Source organism: Nyctereutes procyonoides, unplaced genomic scaffold (genome assembly GCF_905146905.1).
Source record: "Nyctereutes procyonoides isolate TBG_1078 unplaced genomic scaffold, NYPRO_anot_genome, whole genome shotgun sequence".
NCBI classification, from domain to species: domain Eukaryota; kingdom Metazoa; phylum Chordata; class Mammalia; order Carnivora; family Canidae; genus Nyctereutes; species Nyctereutes procyonoides.
Window position 1 is genome coordinate 11,634,785 of NW_026575043.1, and position 25,831 is coordinate 11,660,615.

Genomic DNA, 25,831 nt, shown 5'->3' on the forward strand with positions numbered 1-25,831 from the left:
ACTCCGCCAACCTCTGCTAAGGCCTCTAAAGCTGCGGGGGGGGGACGTGCGGGTCCAGGCAGCTGATCCCCCCGGAGCGGCCTCACGGGACTCGGTGCTCCAGGACACGCAGGCCCCGGTGCACCGAGGGAGCCATGGCCAGAGCCCAGCACCGCGAGGTGGGACGGGGCCGGGCCAAGGTGGGGACAGCGCGGAGACTTCTGGCTGTACCGAGGAGCCGGCAGGGATGGCAAGGGGAGGCTGGCACAGTGGGCAGACCGTAGCAGGACACCCTGGGCCCGGCCCGTGTCGCAGGGAGCACGGAGCTGTCGCCAGCGGCCCACGAGGGCCCACGAGGGCCACACTCCCGGGACAGCCTGACCAGGCCACAGGCAGACATTGACCTCCAGTAAAAATCGAAGCTGCATGACAGCCAGGAGGCAGCTCGCGTCACCAGTCACTGCCCACCCACAAAACCAGCTGCAAACTTCCACCTTCCCACAGGCCATCGGCGCGGTCGGCGGCGGGGAGATCGATACTCAGAGGCCAGACCCTGGCCTCAGCTGCCGAGTACAGGGGCGGTCCGGCACCATAGTCACATTTCCTACAAATGCTTATGTCACTTCAATGCCAGTGTATCCCGTCCTGATCTGTGCCCTAAATCCGGGGCTTCTAACCTAAATGACAGGTTTCCAGAAAAACCACACGCCAAATTGTCTGATCAGATCTCTTACTCATCAGTGGGGTTTCCAGGGATGTCTTCCAAAGGCTGACGTTTCCCCACCTCTAACTCAGGGTTGGGCAGTCGGGATGGACGCACGAGCCCGGGAGCTCACCCCCCACCCTGTGGAGCGGGGCTGGTGTGGAACTCCATGGAACCACGTGGAACCCCAGGCCATGCCAGGTGTTGCCACAGAAGTTTGTCCGCTGAGAACAGCAGGCCTGGCACGGCCCCAGGCCACCTGCTCGGCCTTCCTGGCCCAGCAGCCACTCACAGTCTCCCCCTGGATGCTAAGGACCCCCTTCCTAGGTGGGGCAGCCTCCACGGGGGTCCCTCAGCCCTGTACCAGGCCTCTGCACTGACCCCACATATGGGAACCTGGCCCGAGGGCAGGGAAGTCGTGATGCCCAGGCTGCTGCAGACACGGCCCCTCAACGGACAACAAGAATCGTAAGACTGTTGTTCTTTAATAACGGCTGCTCGCCCTGTCAGGACAACAAATGCAGTTATGGGGGATGGATGAGGTGTTCCTGGTCCATCAGATGACAGGGCAGCCTGCTATCTGCTGTCGTGTCCTATCTGCCACCAGGAAGGAAGGGCTGGGGGAGCCAGCTGCAGCCCGGGATGCACAAGGGCTGCCAGGTGAGGGTCCCAGGTGGGCAACCGGGCAGTGGCAGGAGAAACCCGGGTCTCTCCAAAGCAGGGCCCCCCTCCCAGTGGCACCCAGTCTGCAGCATGGCGGGTCAGAGGACTGACTACATGGGACGCTGAAAATAACCCTACACGAGGCCCAAGAGGGACTGTTTACGCTGGGGGGGTGGGGGGGTGGGGGTGGGGACACAGTGAGCACTACTGGCCACCTCTCTGCAACACCCTAAGGGTTCTCACCCTGACATGGTACAAAGTCCTAAGCCACCACCACCAAATGATGCCCTAGAGGAAAAACCAAGGGTAAGCAGGCAGCTGGCAGAAGGAACAGAAACAGCGAGAAGCACCTGAGAAGATGCTCAACCCAGCTCACCGTCCCCACGCTGCAAGCCTCCTACACCTCGCCACCTCCGGCGCTTCCCACAGAGCTAAGAAATCCTGGGAGCCCCGGGCCAAGCCATGTGGGCAAGGCCTGAGGGCGGTCCGCTGCCGAGGGAGGGGCGGCCTCAGGAACTCTCCAGAATCTTCGCCCACCTGTCCGCCCCCAGGCACCCCGCGGCCGGTGTACTCACCAAATGCAGTCAGCACCAGTGTGTAAGTAGTCAATATAGGGAAGGTGGTTTTGGTCTCGAGACCAGCATGAGGTAGAAAAGACCATGCCAATGTTTAGCCAGGGAATTGTCACTCCTGCAGGGGGAGAGAAAGGCATTAGGAGGACGGCACCAGGGTGTGTGGGTGGGGGTGACGAGAAATCACTGCCTGCTTCCCACACGGGGAGGACAGACGGACACAGGACTCGAGATCAGGGGACACCGGTGAGAAGACAGTACTGGCTCCCCACTGCCTGCTTTGCAGATAGGAAGCCAAGGTTCCAAAAGAGTGAACATCTCTCAGGGGCGCCTGGGGGGCTGAAGCGTCTGCCTTCAGCTCAGGTCCTGATCCTGGGGTCCTGGGATCCAGCCCCATGTTGGGCTCCTGCTCAGCAGAGAGCCTGCTGGAGATCCTCTCCCTCTGCTCCTCCCACAAGAATGCATAAATAAATAAATAGATAGATAGATAGATAGATAGATAGATAGATAGATAAGATCTTAAAAAAAAAAAAGACGACCTCTTAATCTGTGAGTTAAGTTGGGAAGCAAGATGGCCCCAGGAGCAGGACCACAATGATCGCTATCAGCCACCAGCCCACGCCGTAGCCGCTGAACCTCAGGACAAAGAACGGACCCGCCAACCTGGACCCCGGCATGCGCTGGCCGAGGAAGCACAAAACCCTGCCGCGTGCGGGAGCCTTGGGGATTCAGCCGCCCCCGGGGACCACGACGCCCAGAACACCTGCTATCCCTACCATCCTCCACAATCAAATGCCCTACGGCGTCGGGACATTAGCTTTGAAAACCAATTCAAGATGAGAAGCTGGCACTGAGCATCTCCCAGCACCTAGACTCTACCGTCTGGTTCGCCTTTCCACATGTTCACGGACGTCAACCGACCCAGTTCTCGCTTTTTCTAAAGACCAATGTTTCCGATACACGTGCTCTACACCATACCCTGTCCCGTCTGGTCACGTGGGCTGGTGCCTGCTGGGCCAGCTGCCCAAGGCACAGCCTCAGGACCCCAGAGACCGCAGCCACATCGGGGCACTGGGGCTCCATCAGTTGAGCATCCACCTCTCAGTTTCAACTCGGGTCACGATCTCAGAGTCGTGGGATTGAACCCCATGTTGGACTCTGCACTCAGCAGGGAGTCTGCTTGGGGTTCTCTCCCTCCCCCTCTGACTCTGCTCTTCTTTCTCCTAAAAACAAGAAAAAACGGGCATTCCGGATGGCTCGGCGGTTTAGCGCCGCCTTCGGCCCAGGGCGTGATCCTGGGGACCCGGGATCGAGTCTCACGCCGGGCTCCCTGCATGAAGTCTGCTTCTCCCTCTGCCTCTGTCTGTGTCTCTTTCTGTGTGTGTGCGTGTTTCTCATGAATAAATAAATAAAAATCTTAAAAAAAAAAAAAAAAACAAGAACAAGACAGCGGCCAGAGCAGGCTTACCAGGTACAGCACCGAGGTGACGCAGGATGGATCCTGTGTTATTGGGGAGGACGGTGAGGTTCCATCCGTGCCTGCAGAGGAAAGCAGACGGGCATCACAGACTGGGAGGAAGGGCCCCGTCTGGTCCCCAGAACGCAGACAAGAGCGTCCCACGTTACCTTGAAAACGGTTCTGACTTCCCCACAGGGAACCCGCTGCCGTGCGTATTCGTGTCGACCTTGCCGCAGTGCACGGCCACGTGGCAGTCCTTCTCTTCCACTAACCTCCAGTACTCTTGCTGTGGGGAGAGGAGATGCCTGGTCAGCAGCCACGCCGCGCACACGCCACGGGGATGCCCACATGCCATGGAGGGGCCCACCACACGACAGCCGCCGAGAGCCCCCAGCAGAGCGCAGGGCAGGACGGCAAGGATCGGTCCCCTCGGGGGTCCGTCCCCAGAACCGAGGAGGGGCTTGAGCAGATTTCTGTACGCCGTTTTCACAGCAGCCCTGCTCACGAACGCCACACATGGGAGCAGCCAGGGTGCTCGGGTGAACAAGATCCATACGACAGGGGGCCCAGCCTTCCAATGGAACAATGTTCTTCACTCGTGCTTTGCCCACGGACAAACCCTGAAGGCCTCACGCTCTGGGAAATAAGCCAATCACACAACAGGACAAGTGCCACATGGTTGCACGTATGTCGGCAGAGTCAGAGGGAACAAACGCTGGCAGTGGGGGGTTAGTGTTCAACGGGCACAGGGAACAAGCTATGTGTCCTTCGTGCCACACACGGGAGCAAGCCCGGTGGCCCCAGACGACCCCACGGCACACTCCCTCCACCTCTTCACCCCATGGAGTCCCATCCCTTTCTGCTGACATCTCCCACAAAAGCCACGAGCACTCTGGAAGCCACGGTGACAGCCACATGTGTCCCAGATTCGGGGCCCAGCGTACAACGTGGCTGATGGGACATGGCTGGGGTGGGGACAGCGCAAAGCTGGGGCAGGGCAGGGTCAGGCCATGGTGTGGTATTCAAAGGGGGTGCCCAGGGTAGGGAGCTGGGGAAGCCTTGCAGATCAGAGACCTAAAGCCTAAGGGAAGCAGGACACTGGAGGCCAAAATGAGACAAGGCGTCCCCCTAACTGGGAAGCCTGAGCAGCAGGGTAGCCGCTCCCTGCCCTGGGCTTGGAATGGGTGTGGCCCGAGGTGTGGCTCCACATGGCCGCGGGGAAGACCGGGCGTCCTGGTTTGACCTGGCCTGTCCAGGGACTGTGCGCACGGCCCACCCCAGGAAGCAGCGCCCTCGTGGTCAGCACGGGCGAATCCAGGAGAGGTGGCACACACTCCACGACCCGGAGGCACGGTGGGAATCCTGTCTGCCGGTGGCTGCCCAGGCCCGGCCACAGGAGCTCGGCTTCCCTCCCTGGCAGCTGGAAGCGCACCCGGGCCCAGCGGGGCACCGGCCGGGGGAGGCAAGCAACAGATCGGGTCCCTGTCCTGCAGCGGCCCTCCCAGAAACCCCCTCGTTGGTCTGGGCACAGAAGTGCTCCCTGTCCTTCCAACCTCACACGAACTCCGAGAACACAGTTGGCAGAAACACAAAAATGGCCATCTGCCAACCCCATTAAAAAATAGAGGAGAAAATGCACAACTGTGGTTTCCAGGGATTCCAAACATTCTCTTGCATAACACACGGACAGGGTGAGGAGTGGCCACTGGCAGGGGACGTGCCGGGAGCTCACTCCCGACGCTGCAGCTTGGGGACCCCGGCTGGGCCCCCAGGGGAGGCCGGGGAGGCGCGCCCTCCCCAGTATGTGCCCTCCGCCTCTAAACGAGTTCAGGTTTGGGCATAGCTGGTCCGCTGGGTGTCAGCCACCAACGACGACCCTGACCCCTCGGACCCAGCGCAGTGCCCTTCCCACCCAGGCGCGTGGCCCCGACACACTCACCTCGATTTCAGCCGGGGCAGGCTCCTTGCTAAAGCACATGTTCATGATATTTCTTGCTGTTCGATAAAAAGTCGTCAAAGAAACAGACCTTCCCTGAAAAGAAAACAAAGACAAGAGAGTAAAGTGAAAGAAACCGAGCTGTGCCCCAACCCCAAACGAGGCCGCACCCTGTCTCTGCGCTTCCCCAGGACCGTGGGCCGCTCTGCGTCCCGAGCTGTCGTGAGCACAGAAGGCAGGAAAACGCTCTGGGGAGGCTCCTTGGTGCCGACCGAAGGACCCGCCGCCCTTGCAGCACCAGCAGCAGACGGGCCCGATCCAGCAGAAACAGGGCGCACCCGACTTTACGGGGAAGCGGGCAGAGACCCTTGGTTTAACCCATGAGCGCAGCAGGAGGGACGGAGGCAGGGGACAAAGCAACAGCATCCACACAGGTGGGGGCCCAGGCAGAGCCGGGGGCGTGCAGGTCAGAGCGTGGACCCTCCACACCCCAAGTCCCCGGCCACCAGAAAGCCAGCCGGATGCGCAGCCTCCTCTGGTGGAGGGGAACCCACGCACTGGCCCGTCACCCCTGCACACCTGGAGGGACAGCACCCAGCACCCCGCCCTTCACCCAGGGTATCCGCGACGACGTGCTCACACGATCCAACAGCTACCTTCTGCTCTGGGAATCCCAGCTTTGGTCCCCTTTTTCACCTACCACTGAGGGGAGCTTTCATTTCACAGAGGCAAGCCCCATGACACTTGGGTTTTGCTTGGCCAAGGGCATCTGCCCCTTGATGGCAGAGATGCCCACTGAGCACCTACTGTATACCAGGCCCGGGTCCAGGGGCTGGACATGGAGCACCGCTCAAACGGACAGTGTCTCTGGCCTGTGCAACGCGGCCCGGAGGCAGTTAGTGAGGGCCATGAACCAGAAGCAGAGTGACAGGAGCGGCAGCAGAGGGTGGCTTTCACCGGAGGCAGTCAGGGAACGTTCTCCTCGTGAGGTGACCCTGGAGCACCCCCATAAAAAGTAACGGGCTTAGACCAGGTGGCGTGTCCTCCTTGCGTTTGGAAGGGCAGTCAAAGCAATAGGCACAGAATTTCTGGCATCTGCTTTTGCTTCTCAGCACTGAAAGTGACCGCTTGGAGTTCTAACTAAGTGAAAGTGCTTCCACGCATGGCCAAACTTCTCGACACATTGTTCGTTACACGGTAAGAACCTAACCACCAGAAGGGGCATGACTGACTTCGCATCAACTAAAAGCAGAGCGCCTGGAATTCAGGAAGACACCCGGCACACGAGGGCCAATGCCCCCAGGGCCTGAAGGACCTCCAGAACTGCAAGCTCCCCTCCCCCAGGCACTTGGCGTGCACACGCTGCTGCTGACCTCACCACAGCCAGGCTGCCGCCAGGGCCGAGCGCCACCAGATTGTGATGAACCTGAATATGATCAATTACAGGACACGTTTCCACAAAAACTCTAGTCAGATTTGCCTCATTCTCGTAGAATTGTCCGTAAATAAAAAGTAACAGGGATGCCTGGGTGGCTCAGTGGTTGAGCATCTGCCTTCAGCTCAGGGCGTGATCCCCGGGTCCGGGGATCGAGTCCTACATCAGGCTCCTTGTGGGGAGCCTGCTTCTCCCTCTGCCTGTGTCACTGCCCCTGTGTGTGTGTGCCTCATAAATAAACAAAATCTTAAAAATAAAGTTACAGAAGTGAAAATTATATTTCTTGAGTTGGCAGCTATTTAGTCACCAGACTTATCGAAGGCCTTCAATTGAAAAGAGCTTCTCGTGCAAGCATCCAGGAAACACTCAACACATGCTCCTGAATTTACTCTTTGCACCTTCTTTTTCCTTATCATAAAATACTGAGGTATAAAAAGGTGGTGGCAGCCACTGCCCACCCCCAGGGTCCCTGAGGGGCAGTGCCAGGCCATGACAACAGGGGACAGAGCACAGGAGATGGAGCCTTGCTGGGTCTAGCAGGGGAAGACCCTTTGTCTAAGCAAGCGGGCTTAGATCCTTCTAGAAAGGAGCACAGGAAATAGAGCCGAGAAGAAAAATAAGCGTGGCCAAGGGCAGCCTGAGCTGTGACTTCCGTGTGCTCAGAAAGAGAGGACCGGGACCCAGAGGCAAGTCCAACTTTCCAGGCTTCTGTGTGGGAACGAGGCCCAGGTCAACTCCTCCAGGCAGGGACGGGGCCAGCGCTGGCCTGGAGGTGGTGACAGGGATGCGGGCAGTGTGTGTGTGTGTGGGGGGGGGGGGGGGGGTGAGGCTAACCCACAGCAGGCTGTGTACTGCCCCATGCGCTGCTGCCAGGCCGGGCTCCAGGTGCATGCGGCTCGCTGGGTGCAGGTCCTCCAAGGACACCCCCTCCCGGTAATCCCACTCTGGGGTCACTGGGGTGATTTCTGCAGACACCTCTAGCGAGGGTCACAGCAGGGCTCTGCTCACCATGCCGGGTGTCCTGCCCCAAGGCAGGAGATTCTGAGGACCGGGAGCACTGCACTGTGCCGTGGTAGTGCTGGGGAAGACCATGGCCACGTTCCTGTGTCCCGTCCCGCCTCCCCACAGCCACACACTGGGGACACCCGCACCCATCGCCGTGTCAGAAAGGACCGGGCACAGCCAGGCGCTGGCAAGCTGCTCAAACCCGGGCAAGGAGGCCAAGGAGGCAAGTGTTCCAAGCCCAGAGGATCTGGTTGCACTGGGCAGCTCCCTCTACCAGGACGGGCTGGGGTGCTCGGAGGGCCAAGCTCGGCCCAGGGGTACCTGCACCCAAGCCAGTGCGTGCCTGCATGTGGGCACACACGCTCCCAGGCACACACAGTTCGTCTCGCGCAAAGGAAGCCTGAGGCCTAGAGCCGGCCAGCAGTCAGTGCGGTCACTGCTGGAAGGGGGCAGAGCTGCTGGACTGCCGCCACCAGGGGCCCCTGGCCTCCCGCCTGCCCTACAGCGACCCAGGAGACGGCAGCTCCCTGTTCAGGGCCGCAGACCTGGTGCTTCCAGCCAGGGAGCTCCACCCAGCGGCCAGCCACCCCGCCCCCATCCTGCCCCACCTAGCAACCCCCCCACCCCACCCTGCCCTGCCCAGGGGCCAATCTCCCCTCTGCCCCTATGGGGAACCCACCTTGTATATGCACTTGTGGAAGTCACTGAGGACGCCTTTGTCCTCCTCCTCCTCTCGCGCCACTTCCTTTTCCTGAGCAAAGAGTCGCCGCCGGCCCGTCTTGAGCTGGGCCGGGCCCACCTCTTTGAGCTTGGTGCGGAAGCCGTTCCTGTGGGCCACGCCGTTGATGAGGCCATTCTTGGGCTCGAAGCGGGGCAGGGGGTGGAACTTGTTGTAGTCGTGCTCTGTGTGGCCCTCCAGGGGCCCCTTCCGCTTCTCCAGAATCTCCTTCTCCATCAGCACCTCCTTCTCCAGCCGGCGGTGCTCCTCGGGAGACAGGGAGTCGTAGGAGAGCAGGTACTGGCAGTAGGCTTCCTGGAGCTTGGCCAGCCGGTCCTGGGCGGTTTTGGGGATGCGCAGCATGTCTGCTAGTTTGTTCCATTTTTTGAGGTCAGTCACTTGCTGCATGCCGCCCATCTCGTTAATCAGCCGGAAAAAGCAGGCCAGGTCGAGCTCGCAGCCTCCTGGGACGGTGAGGGAACAAAGCATAGGGACAGTCAGCCAAATGGACCACCAACGAGACCTCCCTCGTCTGACTGGCAAGTCCAGGGATGATCACTGTGTACCAGGTGGCTTCGGGCCCTCAAGGAGCTCAGCCTGCAGAGATGGGATGGGGACAGGCCAGGGCGCTAGGGAGGCAAAAGCCGGCAGTGGGAACGCGGAGCCACAGGGCCTGCCACCTAGGGTGGGACTCTCAGGGAAAGCGTCCCCAGGGAGTGGAGGTGTGAGTAGAGGCCACAACGGAAGAGGGGGAGGCCTTGCAGATCTGTGGGGATGGGCATCCCAGGGACCCCCCCCAACCCCAAAAGGGGCAGCACAGACATGTGGTGCACCCCCACACACACCCCAGGAGGTGGGGGGAGCCAGGGAAGAGGCAGGGGCTCACCCCTGGAGATGGAGGCAGGGCCTGAGTGGTGCTGCCCCTGCGAAAGCTGTGACGTCAGAAACCAGATGTGTGCAGTTATGTGACGTCTGTCCCCATCCTCCCCTACACACACACACACACACACACACACACACACACACACGCCCACAATAACTGGTTTTCAATCCCAGTGGATTTCCAGGGCAGGAGGCAGTACTGGAGAGGGCAAGCAGTCTGTCCCTCACCTGCCACCGCCCGCGCCCGCCGATGGGCCACTTACCTAAGAAGCTACCGTTCCCCACACCCCTCGGTCAAATCAGAAAACTGTACTAACTCCCCTCCAAATCACACACATCCAAACACTCACAGAGTGACTCTACGTGGGCCTGGAGAGCAACCTCCCTCTAGACAAGAAGAGGAGGAGCAAAATCTTCCAGAATAGACGTCCACTGGCTACCAGGCAGTAGACACATAACAACATGCGAGGGGGGTTAGGTCTTGCAGAGGGTGGGGACAGATGTATTCCCAAAGTGCAGGCAGCAGAGCCCTGGCGGCCTCTGATGGCTGCCTGATAACAGCGTCACAGCGCAGGGCGGGCGGGCTAGACACCGCGGGCAGGATCCCAGGGGGTCTCAGGAGACCAGGGACACAGGTGCAGCAGCTTGATGGCATTAGCTCTGCTCAGTGAAACACCCTGGAGAGGAAGTTCACCTGCCCTGGGCGGGGAAAGGCCAAAGGTCGAGATCCCCTCACTCCCTCCAGGCCTCCAGCTCAAAAACCCAGATATCCGAGGTGGATGGCCCACTGCCGCACTCGCAGAGGCGGACAGGGAGGCGAGTCGTCCCCGCCGGCCGCAGCAGCTCCCGTCACAGGTGGATAAGGAAAGAGGCGATCCAGAGTTTTGTCTTTTTTCTTTGTAGCATCTGGATTGTGTAAGATGTACACTGCCTGAAAGCACATCATGTTGTGGGCTCCTGCCCTGCACCCACTGGCCCATTCGCAGGGCTGCCAGGCTGCCAAGTGATGAAGTGCGTCCCGCACTCCCTGCTCCCCAAGGGGCTGGGAGCAGACTCAGAGGCAGCCTCCGTCCTGGCAGATTCTGGAAAGCTGCTTCGGAGCGGTTAAGCCCCTTGCTCTGAGGAGCGCAAGCTCAGACCTGCGGCCCGAGGCCTCTTCAGTCACAGGCTGGTCCAGCAAACCCCTCCCACTTCTACAGGTGATAACAAACAAGGCCTCACACTTCCGGCAGCAGGAGGAGTGTGAACACACACACAGCACGGGGACACGTCCACGCAGCCTCCAGTGTTGCGTGAGAGGGTGCAGGTTAAGACAACCTACTCTGAAGAACAGTTACTGGCTCTCGCTGTGACGTCACCTGATTACCTCACCTGTCCCCAGAAGACCCACGGTCCCCCCGCAGGGTGGGTGGCAGCACCCAGACATCTCACCACAGCGGGGAGGGCCTGGTGCAGCTCCGAGCACACTCAGGGCACAGCCCACACACCTGCTCACAGCCCGGGTCCCACAGCCCTGAGCCATTCCTGACTGTGGACCCCAAACCAAGGGTTCTTTAAAATTAAGGGATTCCCACCCAGGTGTGAGTGTGGCAGGCACGTGCCGACAGAACAGACCTCCATCTTGCAGGGAGCCCGACCTTACTGCCAACTCCTGACACTTGGATGGCAGAAATGGCTCATCCCCCCGCCTCTGCAAAGTCTGGGGCCTCTGAAATGCCCGTTTCACAGGCCTGGAGCTGAAACACGGAGCTGTGTGACCTTACTCAGCCATCCCCCAAGGAAGCCTGCACTCTGCAGGTCCCGCTCCTCCCCGATGGAGCCAATGAGTCCTTGGGAAGCAGCAGCAGCAGCAGGGGAAGAAGAGGGACACAGGAGCCCGGGAGGGCCTGTGTGTGGGCTCTGCCTGCGGCCTGGCCCCCACATCTGCAGGGATGTTCACTCACACGCCCAGATCCCCACCCAACCCCCCACCCCCAACGTGAGCTCTGCAGTGCTCCCCACACTCAGGAGAAAATTAAGCCCATCCCCTGATCTCTGGTCTCCGAAAGGGCCCTGTTGGTCACCAGAGAAAGTGACACAGAAGGAAAAATGAGGACACAGAAAGAAAACAGGTTGGCCCACATGTTCGAGTGCTGAAACCCTACCTCCCAGGGCCCCAGGTGGGAACCGTATCTGGAGGCAGGGTCTTTAAAAAGATGATGTTAAAATAGAAGGGTCGGGGTGGGTCCTCATGCAGTAGGACGGACATTCTTATGACAAGAGGAAGGAACACCAGGAGGGAAGCTCATGTGGGGCCAATAGGGCAGAGACCGGCACCCACACCGCAAGGCCCATAGGCCTCCAGAGAAACCACCCGCTCCAGGCTAGAAGCCGCCAACTAACCTCCCTTGCACCCCGCCTCCCATGGCCTCCTGCATGGGGCCACCCGGGGCCACAGCCCCATCATCCCTCGGGGCCCAAGGACAAGAGCGGCAAGAGCCTCACCTATGAGCGGGAGCTCGTCCATGGTGATGCCCTGAGATCTGAGGTGCTTCTTGATGCAGGCCAGTCGCTGCACGTTGGGGCCCCAGCGCCGGCCCAGCTTGTGGATGTGCTGAATCTGCGTGACAAACCGCATCTCGTCGTTGAGCTTGCACTCGGGCCGCCAGTCTGGAGGGGGGATCACCCTGCACATGCCGTACTTCTCCACCTGAGTGCGGACCGACTCAATGTAAACGAGTGGGTCGTGGAACTCCTTGGCGGACGGCCTGAGCACGGGGATCTCGTCCATGGCTGCCCAGCCGGCCCGGCTGCCCCCCTTCTCAGGCTTGGCCGCCGCCGCTGCCGCTGCCGCCGCCGCCGCCGCCTCATGGGGCTTGTGCAAGGGCTCCGATTGCGAGGTAGAACGATTTTCACAGGAGGCGCTGTCCGCCTTGCCGTGTGCTTGTCTGCCCGGCGCGCTCTTGCCGGCCGTGGCCCGCTTCGGCCGGTTCCTTTCCAGGCTCCGCTCAGGCACGTCCTTCTTCACGTGCCCGTTGAGCAGGGCCTTCTCCACCGGGGCGGGCGCCGTCGGGGGGGCCGCTGCCGCCTTCCTGCCGGGCGCTTCGGCAGGGCCGGCTGTCCCTTTCATCTTCTTGGGTGGGGACTGTGGCTTCTCTGCCTGCTGTGCCTCTTCCAGTCTCCTCTTGGAGTTCCGCAGCCCCTCCCTCAGCTGCCGCCCCCCCACCTCCTTAGTGCATGACTTTGGGTTCAACCTGCCACTGACCTTGAGGCCATTGACGGCTTGCCCGGTGGACTTGGACGCCCCCCCGAGGGATAGCACCTGTTTGCGGGTTTTTGCATTGCTACTTTCAGTTTTCCCTGAGATTGTGTGGTTGACAGCGGAACTGGGCTTGTGGTGATTGGGTTTGGTTTCCTTGACCAGTTCTCTCTTGGCTTTGGTGTATGTGACAGTCCCCTTAGTCACCGTAGCAGTGTACTTCACAGTTTTGGACGGTGAAGGTCTGACTTCGCGCATCTTTTTGGCACTGGTTGCACTTGTACCCAGAGATGACATTCGAGTGACTCCATTTACCTTCGAAACCTGGAAGGCACCAGGACAAGCAGAGGGAGGGACAAGAGAAGAATTAGTAGGATTCATGGGGAAGCAAACCAAGCTGGCCGCCTGCTCTAGCATGGAGGAGTCCCCGCCGAGAACTGAAGCCCGACAGACTCAGGTCTCAGAACCTTCGTGCAAGCACATGCCGCCCGCCCCCTATGCCCACAGCACAGTTTCCTTAGCATTCCTGTTAAAAGGCTCTTTCAGAAAATCAATGTTTCACGATGACGACCTGTCTACTCACCTGCCAGTCACCTGTCACAGGTTAAGGACATTTACAGTAGCAAACCGCTGCCCATTTAGGAGAAGCAAGGGGGATGCACACACACCCTCTGCCCTCCAAGAAAATACAGGTCTGCCATTCTGTGTGCTCCACAGAACAGCATGCTCTGCCTGCAGAATTTTTAAATCCATGGGCTAAAAAAGGAAGGCAACCAAAATACCATAGAAAGAAAAGAACAAGAGCACTCATGTGGCCCAGCTCCCATGCAGGTCACAGGGCAAGCCCGGGCACGTGGCTGCCAGCAGCTGGCATCTGTATATCCCATGGTCATTGAGATTGGGCCCCATGGAGCAGGGATGCATCCCTACTTCTGCAGCCAAGCAAAATATGCCCTCCCTCTCCTGCACGAACGGTTCCTGTGTTCCCACCCTCCACAAACTCCACATTCAGCACTCCGGGAACAGTGTGAACCAAGCAGCCTCTCTGCACAGCTGGACTCGGTGGAAATTCTGTGACACACACGTCACCTGTGTCAGAGCGAAAGCAGAGACTGAGGGGCGGACACCAGAAATGTGTAACTTCCAGAAGACGAGGAAGGGCCCAGCCAGGAGCTGCTGCTGGGTGTCCTGCTCTAGGTGGACATCATGTCATAGCTCTGCCTGTGGTGGCCTCTGACAGGTTCTTCACAAGTTGGGCTTCAATTTCTCATCTGTGACATGAGCTCAAAACAGGGGACCACCACCTCCAAAAGACACCAAGTGGAACTTACACAATCCCAGGGTAAGGAATGATCGTGGCCACCTCTTCACCAGTAAACCCCACGAAGAGGTGACTGGGAAGGAGAAGCATGTGCTCCCACATCAGGGAAGCCGACCGACCAGCTGCAGTCACACAAGGGTGCCCCATCCTGCCAGACTGGGAGAGCGGCACCTAAAGCCAGCACTCCCAGGGCCCCCAGCGCTCCCATGGGCCTTGCCGCTGCGTCACCAGAGGAGTCAGGTTCCCCAGGACAGGGCCTGAGTCTGAGTGACCTGTGTACTACACTGAGGCCCAGCCCAGGAAAATGCTCTTGACCCGAATGGGAAAAACAAAAACAAAACCAGAACTTTCCCATCAGTATCCAAACCAGTGCTCTCAGAACCCGCTGGAGGGCTTGTCAAAACAGATCACTGGGCCCCACCCCCTGGGGGTTTCTCATCCACTAGCTCTGGGATGGATCGAGACTTTGAGTTTCTAACAAGGCCCCCAGGTGATGCGGAGGCCAACTCAGGAACAGACTTTGGGAACCACTGAAGCAAACTATCGGTAGGAGATTCTGGAAATGGAGAAAGAAGTGTATTTCTTTAGGGATACCTGGGTGGCTCAGTGGTTGAGCATCTGCCTTTTATTTAGCTCAGGGCGTGTTCTGGGGGACCTGGGATTGAGTCGTGCATCAGGCTCCCTGCATGGAGCCTCCTCCCTCTGCCTGTGTCTCTGCCTCTATCTCTCATGAACAAATAAATATATTTTTAAAAAAACTGTATTTTGGGCAGCCCCGGTGGTGCAGCGGTTTAGCGCCGCCTGCAGCCCGGGGGGTGATCCTGGAGACCCGGGATCGAGTCCCACATCAGGCTTGTTGCATGGAGCCTGCTTCTCCCTCTGCCTGTGTCTCTGCCCCCCCCCCTCTGTCTCTATGAATAAATAAAATCTTTAAAAAAAGATTAAAAAAAATAAATGGCAAAAAAAACAACAAAAAACAAAACAAAACAAAAAAAATGTATTTCTTTGATGCCACCAATCACATACAGTCCAATCAAAGCCCTAACTTTCTGGCACAAGGCACTGTTCCAGAAGCCAACCCCAGGGTGCCTAGGGAACCAGGTTTCCTTCCTGTGAGCCAGCCTGGAGGCCTGGCCTCAGTGAGGTGTCGGGCTCCACTGGGGGGCTGCAGGGCAGGCCCAGGGGTTACAGCCAGATCCATCACTGCTTGCCACCCCCTACAGAGAAGCAGGACTGACCACACTGGCTAGGGGAGAGAGGTATCTGGAATAAAGAAAGGGAAATCAAAGCAAATCAACCAGCAGCCTGGCAACAATAAGTTAAAAATAGTTACACAACCTGGGGGTGGGGCAGACGAACTTCCCCCAGAGAGTACCACTGATCTCAAATAGGAGGTAAAACGTGGGAAACACAGAGATCTCTAATGTTTCTTTTTTTTTTCCCCCAAATGCTTCCATTAACTAAACACAAAATGAACCATTTAGAAAAACAAAAATCGGGAAATCCTGATGTTGCTCAGCGGGATTTTTCCAACAAGACACAGAGGCCTCAGGGATCCAGGATCTTGAAAGCGGAAGACACGCACCCTTTAGGTCTCCCGGCCTTTGAGAGGGCAGCCTGTTCCTATCTCTTCACCGAGCCCAAATACTGCCGATTCTGCAGCCTGACCCCGCACTGCAGATTCTCATCTAGTTGGTGAGGGTGGGAGAGTGTTCTCCTAACACTTCTGGTGCCTCCATTGCGCAGCCTCAGAGCACCCAGGGGAGACCAGAGACCCAGAGAGAGATCTCTCAGACTCCACCTCAATGAGGAAAGAGCGTAGGGGCCCTCAGTCCATCCATTCTGCCTTCTTGGGGGCACCTGGCAACCTCTCCCCCATGCTATGTCACAGGGAGGTAAACTTCAGCATGATGGAACTCTAAAGGACTATCACTGCCTTCAATGGCAAAAAAGAATCCCCCTTCTTGTTGGGGGCACCTGGGTGGCTCAGGGGTTGACTATCTGCCTTTGGCCCAGGGCGTGAACCTGGGGTCCTGGGATCAAGCCCCGCATCGGGCTCCCTGGAGGCAGCCTGCTTCTCCCTCTGCCTGTGTCTCTGCCTCTCTCTGTGTCTCTCGTGAATGAACAAATGAATGAATAAAATCCCCTTCTTGTTTACATATTTTCATAAACTTTAATACTGGTGGTTACTGCCAAGATGCACAGCCAACTGCCCAGCTCTACAGAAGAGTTAGTCTATTCCCTTCCTTCCTCACCATCCTTACAGTCCTCTTTGAGAGCAGCTAGCTACCCGAATTTTACGCACACACATCCACATCGCAGGCTCAGAGACTAAATGCATCTCTCCTGGGACTCACCAGAACCATGAACTTGATTTCGAGAAGTAAATTGCGGAGACTAGAAAGGGCACATTTCATGCACTGAATTCCTTCTTCCCACCCCGAGCAGCCCATCCAGTACGTGCCTGTGTCCTGCCTGCCGGCAGAGGCCATGATGCAGCTGACCCGGCAGCCCAGCCCGGGAACCCATCTGTCCCACCAGCTGTGCCACATGTCCTAAGGTAGGGACAAGACAGGATCAGGGACCTAGGGCCTATCTGTCTGCACACACACTTGTCTTCAGTGGTCCGGTGCTCAACTGGTACCAAAGAAAACCAAGGAATGGAGGGAGGGTGTCGGTTTGCCTTGCCGCCAGAGATTCTCTGTCCTCTCAACCCACCACCTTATCAAAAAGGAGCAAATACCGAGTTTCAGCGTAACAGAATGCCCAGGTCCCTCAGCCAGCTCCCAGGGCGGCAGGTCTGACATCACAGGGCCAGGCCCCGGGAAGTACTTACCCAGGGCATGTGACAGGTCACTTACTTCACTGGACGACTAACACGAAGGTAGCGAGGGGCAGATTCCCCGCTGTGCAATGCGCTTGAGCTGAGGAACTACAGCTCTGCAAGCTGTTCCTTCTCTCAGCTCTGACAGGGGTTTTTGCCTTTGCCTCCCCCACAACACACCTAGCTCTGGAGGGCCAGAGGGTGGGGTGGGCGTCTGCAGCATGATCTTTGCCCACTGCCACCCATTCATCTGTAACTCTGGCTCCCCTGGGCACATGGCCACGAGGTGGTGGTTGGTGGCAGAGAAGCTCCTGGATTCATGACCAGAAAGCCCACCGTCAGGCTTTGCGTTCCCACCAGAGGGAGCTGCTGAGCTGGGAGCCTGGGCCCATTCCTTCAGACCCCAGGAGAGCTGGGCTGGGGGTGCTCAGGGGAAACACTTGCTGAGCTGGGGAGAGCTCATCTAAACTCTAAAACTTGGATTGAAAAACAAAGAGCCTGGGATGAACAGAGCTGCACCAGGCAGGCAGTGAACTATGGGAGGGAAGGCCTTCGTCAGAGAAAGGGGAAGACCCAAGTTAATAAGCACAGGATGCTCCCAACAAAAAAGGGAAAACGGGAGGGGGGCGGGGGATGGAGTCCTCAACCTCTGAAAGCACCTGCTCCCACTACACGCCACACCGCCAACACCTACAATCCCACCTACAAACAAGCACACAGCCCAGCACTGACCAATTCCCAAATCATGTGAAGTTGTGCTAAGAAAACGATGAGGTCTGTGTTTCAGGAAGACTGTGTAATGTGTGAAATAGGCTGCAACTACTTGCTCGGTATCTCGAGAGAGCAAAGGACGAAGAAGTAGGATGTGAGGTTCCTGGAAATGCCACTCTGAAGATGCTTGCCTCGTTCGCCCCACCCACCCAAAGAGCTGAATCGCTTTTAAAAGTTATGACTAATAATATATGTGTACACACACACCACCCTCCTGTGTGTATGCATACGAATACACATGTTCAGGGAGAAATCCCTGTCATCAAGGAAAAAGGCCGTATGTAAAGAGCAGCTCCACAAAGGGAGGAAATCCATCAGGTTCCCACCATCTCATAGTTATTCTAAATAACACTGCCGCTCAGGAAAGCTCCTCACCCTGACTCAGTCTTTAAAGATTAGAGTCTCTGGTCTACTCTGGAGAAATCTTAGCTCTGGGTCATAACACCCAGTGAGGAGAGCTCATCCAGGATCCCCGCGGCTCTCTGACTTTAAAATGCAGTGAGCACAGGAGCAGCGGGAGCAGCGGGATCAGCGGAATGGCACCGACCCGGGGTACCCAACCCTTAACTGACTGCGTGCCTACGGGCACCTGTCTTTCTCCGCCCGCTTCCCCCGGGAGAGAAATCACTGTCTCAGGATACTAACAACACCAGCAGCTGACCCCGAGGCCATTCCTGAGCGTTTCCCAAGAGGATCTGTACTGTCTCCTGGGGATGGTGGTAGGAGCTGGGGCTGGAGAGCCAGGAACGCCTGACCTCAGGTGATCCTGAGGACCAGGCTGCAATGTGCTCTGCTAAGTGCCCCCCACCACACCCCAGCATAGGGGGGCACTGCTTAGCAGTGCGGGTACCCACGCACATCTGCTTGTGAGTCCTGGCGGAGAGGCAAACCTGTCACATTAAGAACAGATCAGTCTAGGACCATCCCCAGACAGCACTAGGCAGCTTACGGGCCTGGTTTCAGGGTGAAGCTGCTCTGGGCTCAAGCGGAGACAACAGGTTGAGACTCTAACTCATATAATGCCCCAGACATGGGGGTGGAAGAGGCATAGTGAAGGAGGCAAGTTCTCTTTGCCCAGCTCCAATACATGCCCACACATGAGACCCTGGGGCATGCTCCAGGGACACACGCAACCGCACCAACACACCAGCTGACCCAAGAGACCAGCTGACAGATGTTCACACACACACACGAACCCCTCTGTGCAAAGACAAGGTTCCCTCAGCATCCTACCTGTGAGCATCACCCTCCTGCTCTGTGAGCCCTCACATTATGGATTTCTTGAGGCTCCTACTCACATGTCCCCTTCTGTTACATTGGTGATGGGGGAGGTGGCATCTGGCAGGCGGGCAGCATGTGGACCAAGGCGGGCTTTACCTGTTTCCGTAAGTCCTGAGCCGACCGATGCAGAGGGGGGTGGTGGTGGTTAGCAGCGAGCCCCTTGGCCGAGGAACCCGTGGATGGGGCCGCTGGGGGGTGGGCCGCTGAAGCCTGTTCCCTCCGGCTGTCAGCCCGGTGATCGCTGTGCTTCTCCTTCCCCGGAGTGGCCTCTTTGCTTTTATGTTTCTGAACAGGTTCTTTCTCCCGTGATGACCTGCTGGAACCATTGAAAACTAGAAAGGAAGAAGAAAGAATGAGGTTATGACACTAGGTATGTTACCATAGAGTGCCTGATTTCTTCTGATGTCAAAGAAAAAGAAAACGTTCTGGACAGTCTTTGAGTCCCTCACAGGCTCAGAACAAACCCCAAGACAAAACACCACCTCCCTCCCGCCATAAAAACCAGGAATAAATCCAGGCCCAGGGGCCAAAAACAAAAACAAAACAAAAGAAGCCCCCCAAAAAACATTATAAGCATGTACAAGTAGTTATTTGCTTTAAAACAGTTGAAAAATCTATTTTTAAAAAATCGCTACCAAAACAAAACCAAAAAAACCCAGCAGCCCTCAGAATATCAATTATCATACCTTAAATAAAAAGAGAAATTAAAATGAAGACATGAACACAAACGGTTGCCATCCTGAGAACAGAACCACCCCACGTAGGAAGATACAGAAGATCTCAGATAAGATCATAGATGCTCAGATTTAAAGTTATGCATTCTGAGACTGAATATGTGCTGTCAGGAACACAGCTGTGGTCCCAGCCCCATTGGAGACCAGAGGAGAGAGAGAGAGAGAGAGACAGACAGACAGACAGACAGACACAGAGAGACAGAGGCAGAGTGTACATCTGAGCTGGAGTCAGCCCCACTTCTATTCCAGAAGCCCTAACAGTACTAACAGCCATCACATTACATTGCTGACCACAAGCCAGGGGAGCCGGCTACAGTGGTGAAGCACACTCAGCCTTTGAATCCAAAGGGACAGGCTGGACGTGATCATCACGCCCATTTTACAGATGAAGCCAGCAGGGTGGAGGAGGAGAGTGCTTGCCAGAGTCCTACTTGCCGGTGACCGTAGCACTGGCAGGCTGGCCTGCCTCCCAAGCCCACCGCCCCGGGCCCCAGGTACAACGGGGACCCACTAGGTGACGCCTGGTGCCAGCCACCTAGGCAATTCAGAAGAGGAGAGCAATGCTCGCATTTGTGTCGTCCACTTCAACTCTGTTGCTGTTGTGAGTTCCAACTTCTATGCAACAGCTGGGGCTTGCCATGCCAGACCCGTGGGTCCGGACCTCTCCACGGAATCCCTGAGCCTTCTATTGCCCCTGTGCCACAGGTCTCCCCTGCCCTCAAACCATCCCAGCGGTGGTGGCAGGAAGTGAACCCTTGCACTTGTCCTTTGAGAAGGACTCTTGGGGCATCTGCTGACAACGGAGAGTCTTACAGGCCAGTGCGATCACCAGTCACTGCCCTCCCTCTCCGGCTGGGCCTGCCCTGACTGGGCTGTGCGGATTTCCAGGAGGACTTCCAGAAGGTGAATGCACCACCGGCCAGCAGCTGGAAGTCATTGCCTCCTCTGAGTGGAGGCCTCAAGCTGCTGGGGGAGGAAGCCAGGCTCCCCTCCATCCACGGGCCCCCTTCAGAGGGCTCAGAAACAAGAAGCCTCTCTTCTGAGGACAGCCACCTCCAGACATAAGCCCACAGCTCCACGTACTTTCTCTTTCACCTCCGTCATGTCCTTTAAATTACTGTGATGCCTTGGAGGTTGCAAATATTTTCCTGTTATCTGTCATTTGCTTTTCCATCTGTTATGATGCTAAATCTGCTAACCCATTTTAACCCTTTAATTTTATGCTTAGAAAGCTCACCCGGTATTTTCAAATGCTAAGAGAGTCCGCTGCATTTCCTCCTGATTATCTTACACTGGCTTCTTTTGACCACTTGTTACTATGAGGTATGTGATAGGAGAAGGATTTATATTTACATTTGCCATGCCTGGAATGGCTGCAAACCTTGATCTCAGAAATTTCCTCCCAGGACCACTGACTACCTAGTTTTGTTTGCTTGTTTGTTTAGTTTTGTTTTTTAAAGATTGTATTTATTCATGAGTGACACAGAGAGAGAGGCAGGACACAGGCAGAGGGAGAAGCAGGCTCCCTATGGGGAGCCTGATGCAGGACTCAACCCCAGGACCTGAGCCCAAGGCAGACATTCAACCACCAAGCCACCCAGGCATTCCAGTGACTACCTCTTCTAAACAGATTTTCAATCCTACAGTGAAAGACCAAAATATGGTGTGTGATCTGCCAGGGTGTGACGTTCTGCTGGATACTCTTAGTTACAGGGAGAATGGAGAGCTTCAAATGGTTGGCATTTATTCTAAGTGTAAGTAACTGTGCTTTGTCAGAGCCCATCAATCACACCAAAGCTGGCAGTATCTGTGCTCACTTTCAAGACAAAAGCAGCATCCCTAAAAAGTCATACTTCAGGGTGATTAAAACTCAAGCTAAGGAACCTGAATCTGGGCAATTCCTGACCACTCACCAATTTCCTAGAGAAGTGAGCACCACTCCTTTATTGAAACAGCATGGAAGTTGGCTTGAGGTTTATTGTTTTGGCCTTTGGGGAGGTGGGGGTAATCTCAATCAAATATTCCTTCCTGGGCAGCCCTGGTGGCTCAGCAGTTTAGCACCGCCTTCAGCCCAGGGCCTGATCCTGGAGACCCAGGATCAAGTCCCACATCAGGCTCCCTGCATGGAGCCTGCTTTTACCTCTGCCTGTGTCTCTGCCTCCCTCTCTCTTTCATTAATAAATAAAATCGTTTAAAAAAAAACAACCCACAAATATTCCTTCCTCCTCTGTGCTGTCACTGCCACAAAAGTACCACCAATTCTGTAATCACTTCCCTTCATTTGGTTAGAAAGATTTGGTCTTCAATGGGCCTGTCCCCTTGTGTATTGACAGTGTGTTACATAGCAGCTCAATTCCCAGCACTGTCTTTTTTTTCAACAGCATTGGTGTATCTGGTCCTCAGTGTTCTCATCTGTAGCCTGGGGATAACGCACGTTTCCGCACTGAGGTTTGGGGAGGACTCCTGAGCGCACATTCAGAAGGATCAGCTCAGATTACTAGGGCATCAGACTATGTGGGCAACACCTCTTCTTGATTTCTATCTTCCCTGCCCAGAGCAGCAAGAAGGGCTTCCATATGGGCAAGTGGCTGGCCTAAGCTGAAACCGGTTTCGTGGTAAAAAAAAAAGATGTGCTCGGTAGCCTGGGTGGCTCAGCAGTTTAATGCCGCCTTCAGTCCAGGGTGTGATCCTGGAGACCTGGGATCAAGTCCCACATCAGGCTCCCTGCATGGAGCCTGCTCCCTCTGCCTGTCTCTGTGTCTCTCATGAATAAATAAATAAAATCTTTAAAAAAAAAAAAAAAAAAAAAAAAGATGTGCTGTGGATGCCCTGCCTGAGCAAGAAGAAACAAGCGCTGAAGACACACCTCGTATTCTCTACTGGTTTAATGAATGACCTGACCTCCGGGGGAACCAGAGACCCTTTCAGGGGGTCCCCTAGGTCAAAACTATTTTTGTAATTAGACCAAGATACTTATATGCCTTTCTCACTTAATGATACGAAAAGAAGGTGGATGAGCATCAGGGAAAAGCTAATCAAAACCACCAAGAGACACCAACTACTTCACATCCACTAGGATGGCCCCCCTCACAGGACAGATAATGGGAAGTGTTGGTGAGGACTTGGGAGATATTCTAACCCTAATTTGTTGCTGGTGGGAATGTGTAAGATGTCGTGGCCACTTTGGGAAATGGACCAGATTTTTGTCCAAAAGTGAAGCAGTTACCATATGACCCAGAAATTCCACTCCCTTGTATGTACACAAAAGAAATAAAAAATACGTCCACATTGGGGCACCTGGGTAGTTCCGTGGGTTGAGTGTTCAACTCTTGGTTTCTGATCAGGTCATGATCTCAGGGTCATGAGATCTAGCCCATCGTGGAGCTCTGTACTGGGCGTGGGGTCTGCTTAAGATTCTTTCTCTCCCTCTGCCCCCTCTACCCTCACCCGCTTTTTTTTAAAAAAAAAGATTTTATTTATTCATAGAGACAGACAGAGAGAGAGAGAGAGAGAGAGGCACAGACACAGGCAGAGGGAGAAGCGGGCTCCAAGCAGGGAGCCAGACGTGGAACTCGATCCCGGGTCCCCAGGATCCTGCCCTGGGCGGCGGCAGGTGGCCCTAAACCACTGCGCCACTGGGGCTGCCCTCACCTGCTCTCTCTTAAAAACAAATGGGGCACCTGGGTGGCTCAGTTGTTGAATGTCTGCCTTCAGCTCAGGTCGTGATCCCAGGATCCTGGGATCAAGTCCCACATCAGCTGCCTTTTCCCTCAACCTCGTCTCTGCCTCTCTGTTTGTATCACTCATGAATAAATAAATTAAATATTTAAAAAACAAACACAAAAACCAGGGGGCAGGTGCCTTCAGTACAGAAGCAGCAAACTATACTCCTAAGTAGTAGATACATCATTACCAGTTACTAGCAGATAAAAAGGATGAACGAAGGAAAGAAAAGCCAGCTTTCATCCCTGGGATTGATAAAGCAGTACAAATTGTTAAAGGTACTAAATCCCAACCCTTGGGTGCACATGCTTTGTGTGACAAAATGAAGGTACACAGGAAGTACTTCTCCTGCATATCAAAGTAGATCATTTCCAGGGAAAGGCAACTTGTATGACGGTTTAGGTTGCAAAGCTAGCTGTTTTCTTTATGGAACACTGTTTTTATTTGAAAGAAGAACTGATGTAGTGATTTGTCCACTGTTTCCTCAAAGATGAATCCAGTCATCCTGTCGTGGAAAAGAATAGTCTTTCCTGCCAGTGATGGAATTCATGACTTCAGGCAAAAATTACAGTTGTAGAAGAGCTTCATCTGCCACCCTCAGTTCCAGAGCCTCCCCCACACTGGAAGCCTTCTCTGGTGAGGCCAGGAGATGCAGGATTGTTTCACAGTGTTTAGTGAAAGGTGGTGACAACTGGAAGAGGTACTTGGTGAAGCATTATTTTCAAATGTTTGACACAAAATGTTACAAAGCTGTGCACAGGTAAGAGATCCATATAAAACCCAAGGTGAACTGATGGATTTTTTTTTTTTAAGATTTTGTTAATTTATTCATGAGAGACACACAGAGAGAGGCAGAGACACAGGCAGAGGGAGAAACAAGCTCCCTGCAGCAGGGAAGCCTGATGCAGAACTCAGTCCCAGGACCCCCCCCCCCCCCCCAAATCACACCCTGAGCTGAAGGCAGATGCTCAACCACTGACTCCCCCCACGCATCCCCAATTGATAACATAACAGAGCGGGAAAAGGTCACTGAACCAGTTCAGATGGCTGTACCAACAGACCTTCAGGAAACTACCACTGCTTGAGTTTGAGTGTGATACCGAAGAGTAAAATCACCCACAAAAATTCCTCCCTTTTCCAACTACATTTTATCCTGAGACCGATTTTCTTCATATATGTCACTTGCAACTATGTACTGAAAGAGACAGCATACGAAAACAGACAGTAGGGCAGCCTAGGTGGCTCAGTGGTTTAGTGCCGCCTTGGGCCCAGGGTGTGATCCTGGAGACCCAGGATGGAGTCCCAACATAGGGCTCCCTGCAGGAGCCTGCTTCTCCCTCTGCCTGTGTCTCTGCCTCTCTGTGTGTCACTCATGAATAAATAAATAAAATCTTAAAAAAAAAAAAAAAACAGATAGTAGAGGAGTGCTGGGTGACTCAGAGGATTAAGTGTCAGCCTTTGGCTCAGCGGTCCTGGGATTGAGCCCCACAGCCTGACTCCCCGCTCAGCAAGGAGTCTACTTCTCCCTCTGCCCCTGCTCATGTACTCGGTCAAGAAAGGGAAGGGGAGGGGAGGGGAGGGGAGGGGGAGGGGAGGGGAGGGGGAAGAGGGGGAAGGGGGAAGAGAAGAGAAGAGAAGAGAAGAGAAGAGAAGAGAAGAGAAGAGAAGAGAAGAGAAGAGAAGAGAAGAGAAGAGAAGAAGCCTGACATCACTAAGCTGGAGCAGCTTTTCCATGGTTAGCTCTATCACAGTTCCCAGAGATTTGGCAGACTCTGCACTTACATCTCTATTCACGAACATCCAAAATTCTCTGGCTCTGAGAAGAAGCTACTTATATAGGAGTCCAGAAATCATTTGCTATTTGAACTTGGGCTAGCCCCTGCCCAAGCCTTTGTTCCCTATTCCCTACCTCATGGGGTTGCTTTGAGGAATCAATGAGAAAAGATTCACCTAGAAAGAGACTAGTGGGCCATGAAGCACGCACTGGCCAAGTGTTGGCATGTACGGATCACCATACTACTTCTGACAGAGTCGATGTCAGAGATGTAGCAGGACACCAGCGCTCACAGTTTCATACTACTCCTTTCCAAACAAACCATGGGGCAAGGCCAGTTACTAAAATGGGACTTCAAGGAAATCTGTTAAGAGTAGCATGGAGGTGAGCTTCCAGAGAGCTGGAAAAAACCAGATCCTCCATCAGCATTACCTGCACCTGGCCCAGCTCAGGTGTTAGCCTGATGCCCAGGAAGAGCTTTGGCCTCCGCCAGCATGGAACCCACTCCTCAGGGAACCCACTCCTCAGGGAAACCACGATGGAAGCCGTGGGGTACCACGATCACAAGGGGGAAAGCATGTACCATTATCATCAGCCAAACCGGTGCCTCATGAACCACTGCACTGCTTTCTACCACAGACTGTTTTGATCCGATCGTCGGAAGAAGAGAAAGCTCTCAAAAATATAAAAATTAAAAACTGAATAAAATTAACATTGAATTGCAAACAAAGAGATAGCTTTCAAATGAATCCACTTTCTGTAACCACCTCACTATTTTACAGCAGCGGTATACCCAAATGGCAAACACAGCCA

The 25,831-nt window shown here is 55.3% G+C and overlaps 1 protein-coding gene across 3 annotated transcripts in view; it reads right to left on the bottom strand.

Moving 5' to 3' along the window:
- The window catches only part of JARID2 (jumonji and AT-rich interaction domain containing 2), a 260,567-nt gene that overhangs the window by 8,927 nt on the left and 225,809 nt on the right, over positions 1 to 25,831 (bottom strand). For all 3 annotated transcript variants that reach the window (XM_055322925.1, XM_055322923.1, XM_055322924.1), the window contains 7 exons: positions 18,884 to 19,119; positions 11,837 to 12,914; positions 8,432 to 8,934; positions 5,316 to 5,408; positions 3,544 to 3,662; positions 3,386 to 3,456; positions 1,921 to 2,035 (listed from right to left, as the gene is read on the bottom strand). In XM_055322925.1, coding sequence (XP_055178900.1) covers positions 1,921 to 2,035; positions 3,386 to 3,456; positions 3,544 to 3,662; positions 5,316 to 5,408; positions 8,432 to 8,934; positions 11,837 to 12,914; positions 18,884 to 19,119 — 2,215 coding nt within the window. The remainder of the gene's footprint in view (positions 1 to 1,920; positions 2,036 to 3,385; positions 3,457 to 3,543; positions 3,663 to 5,315; positions 5,409 to 8,431; positions 8,935 to 11,836; positions 12,915 to 18,883; positions 19,120 to 25,831) is intronic.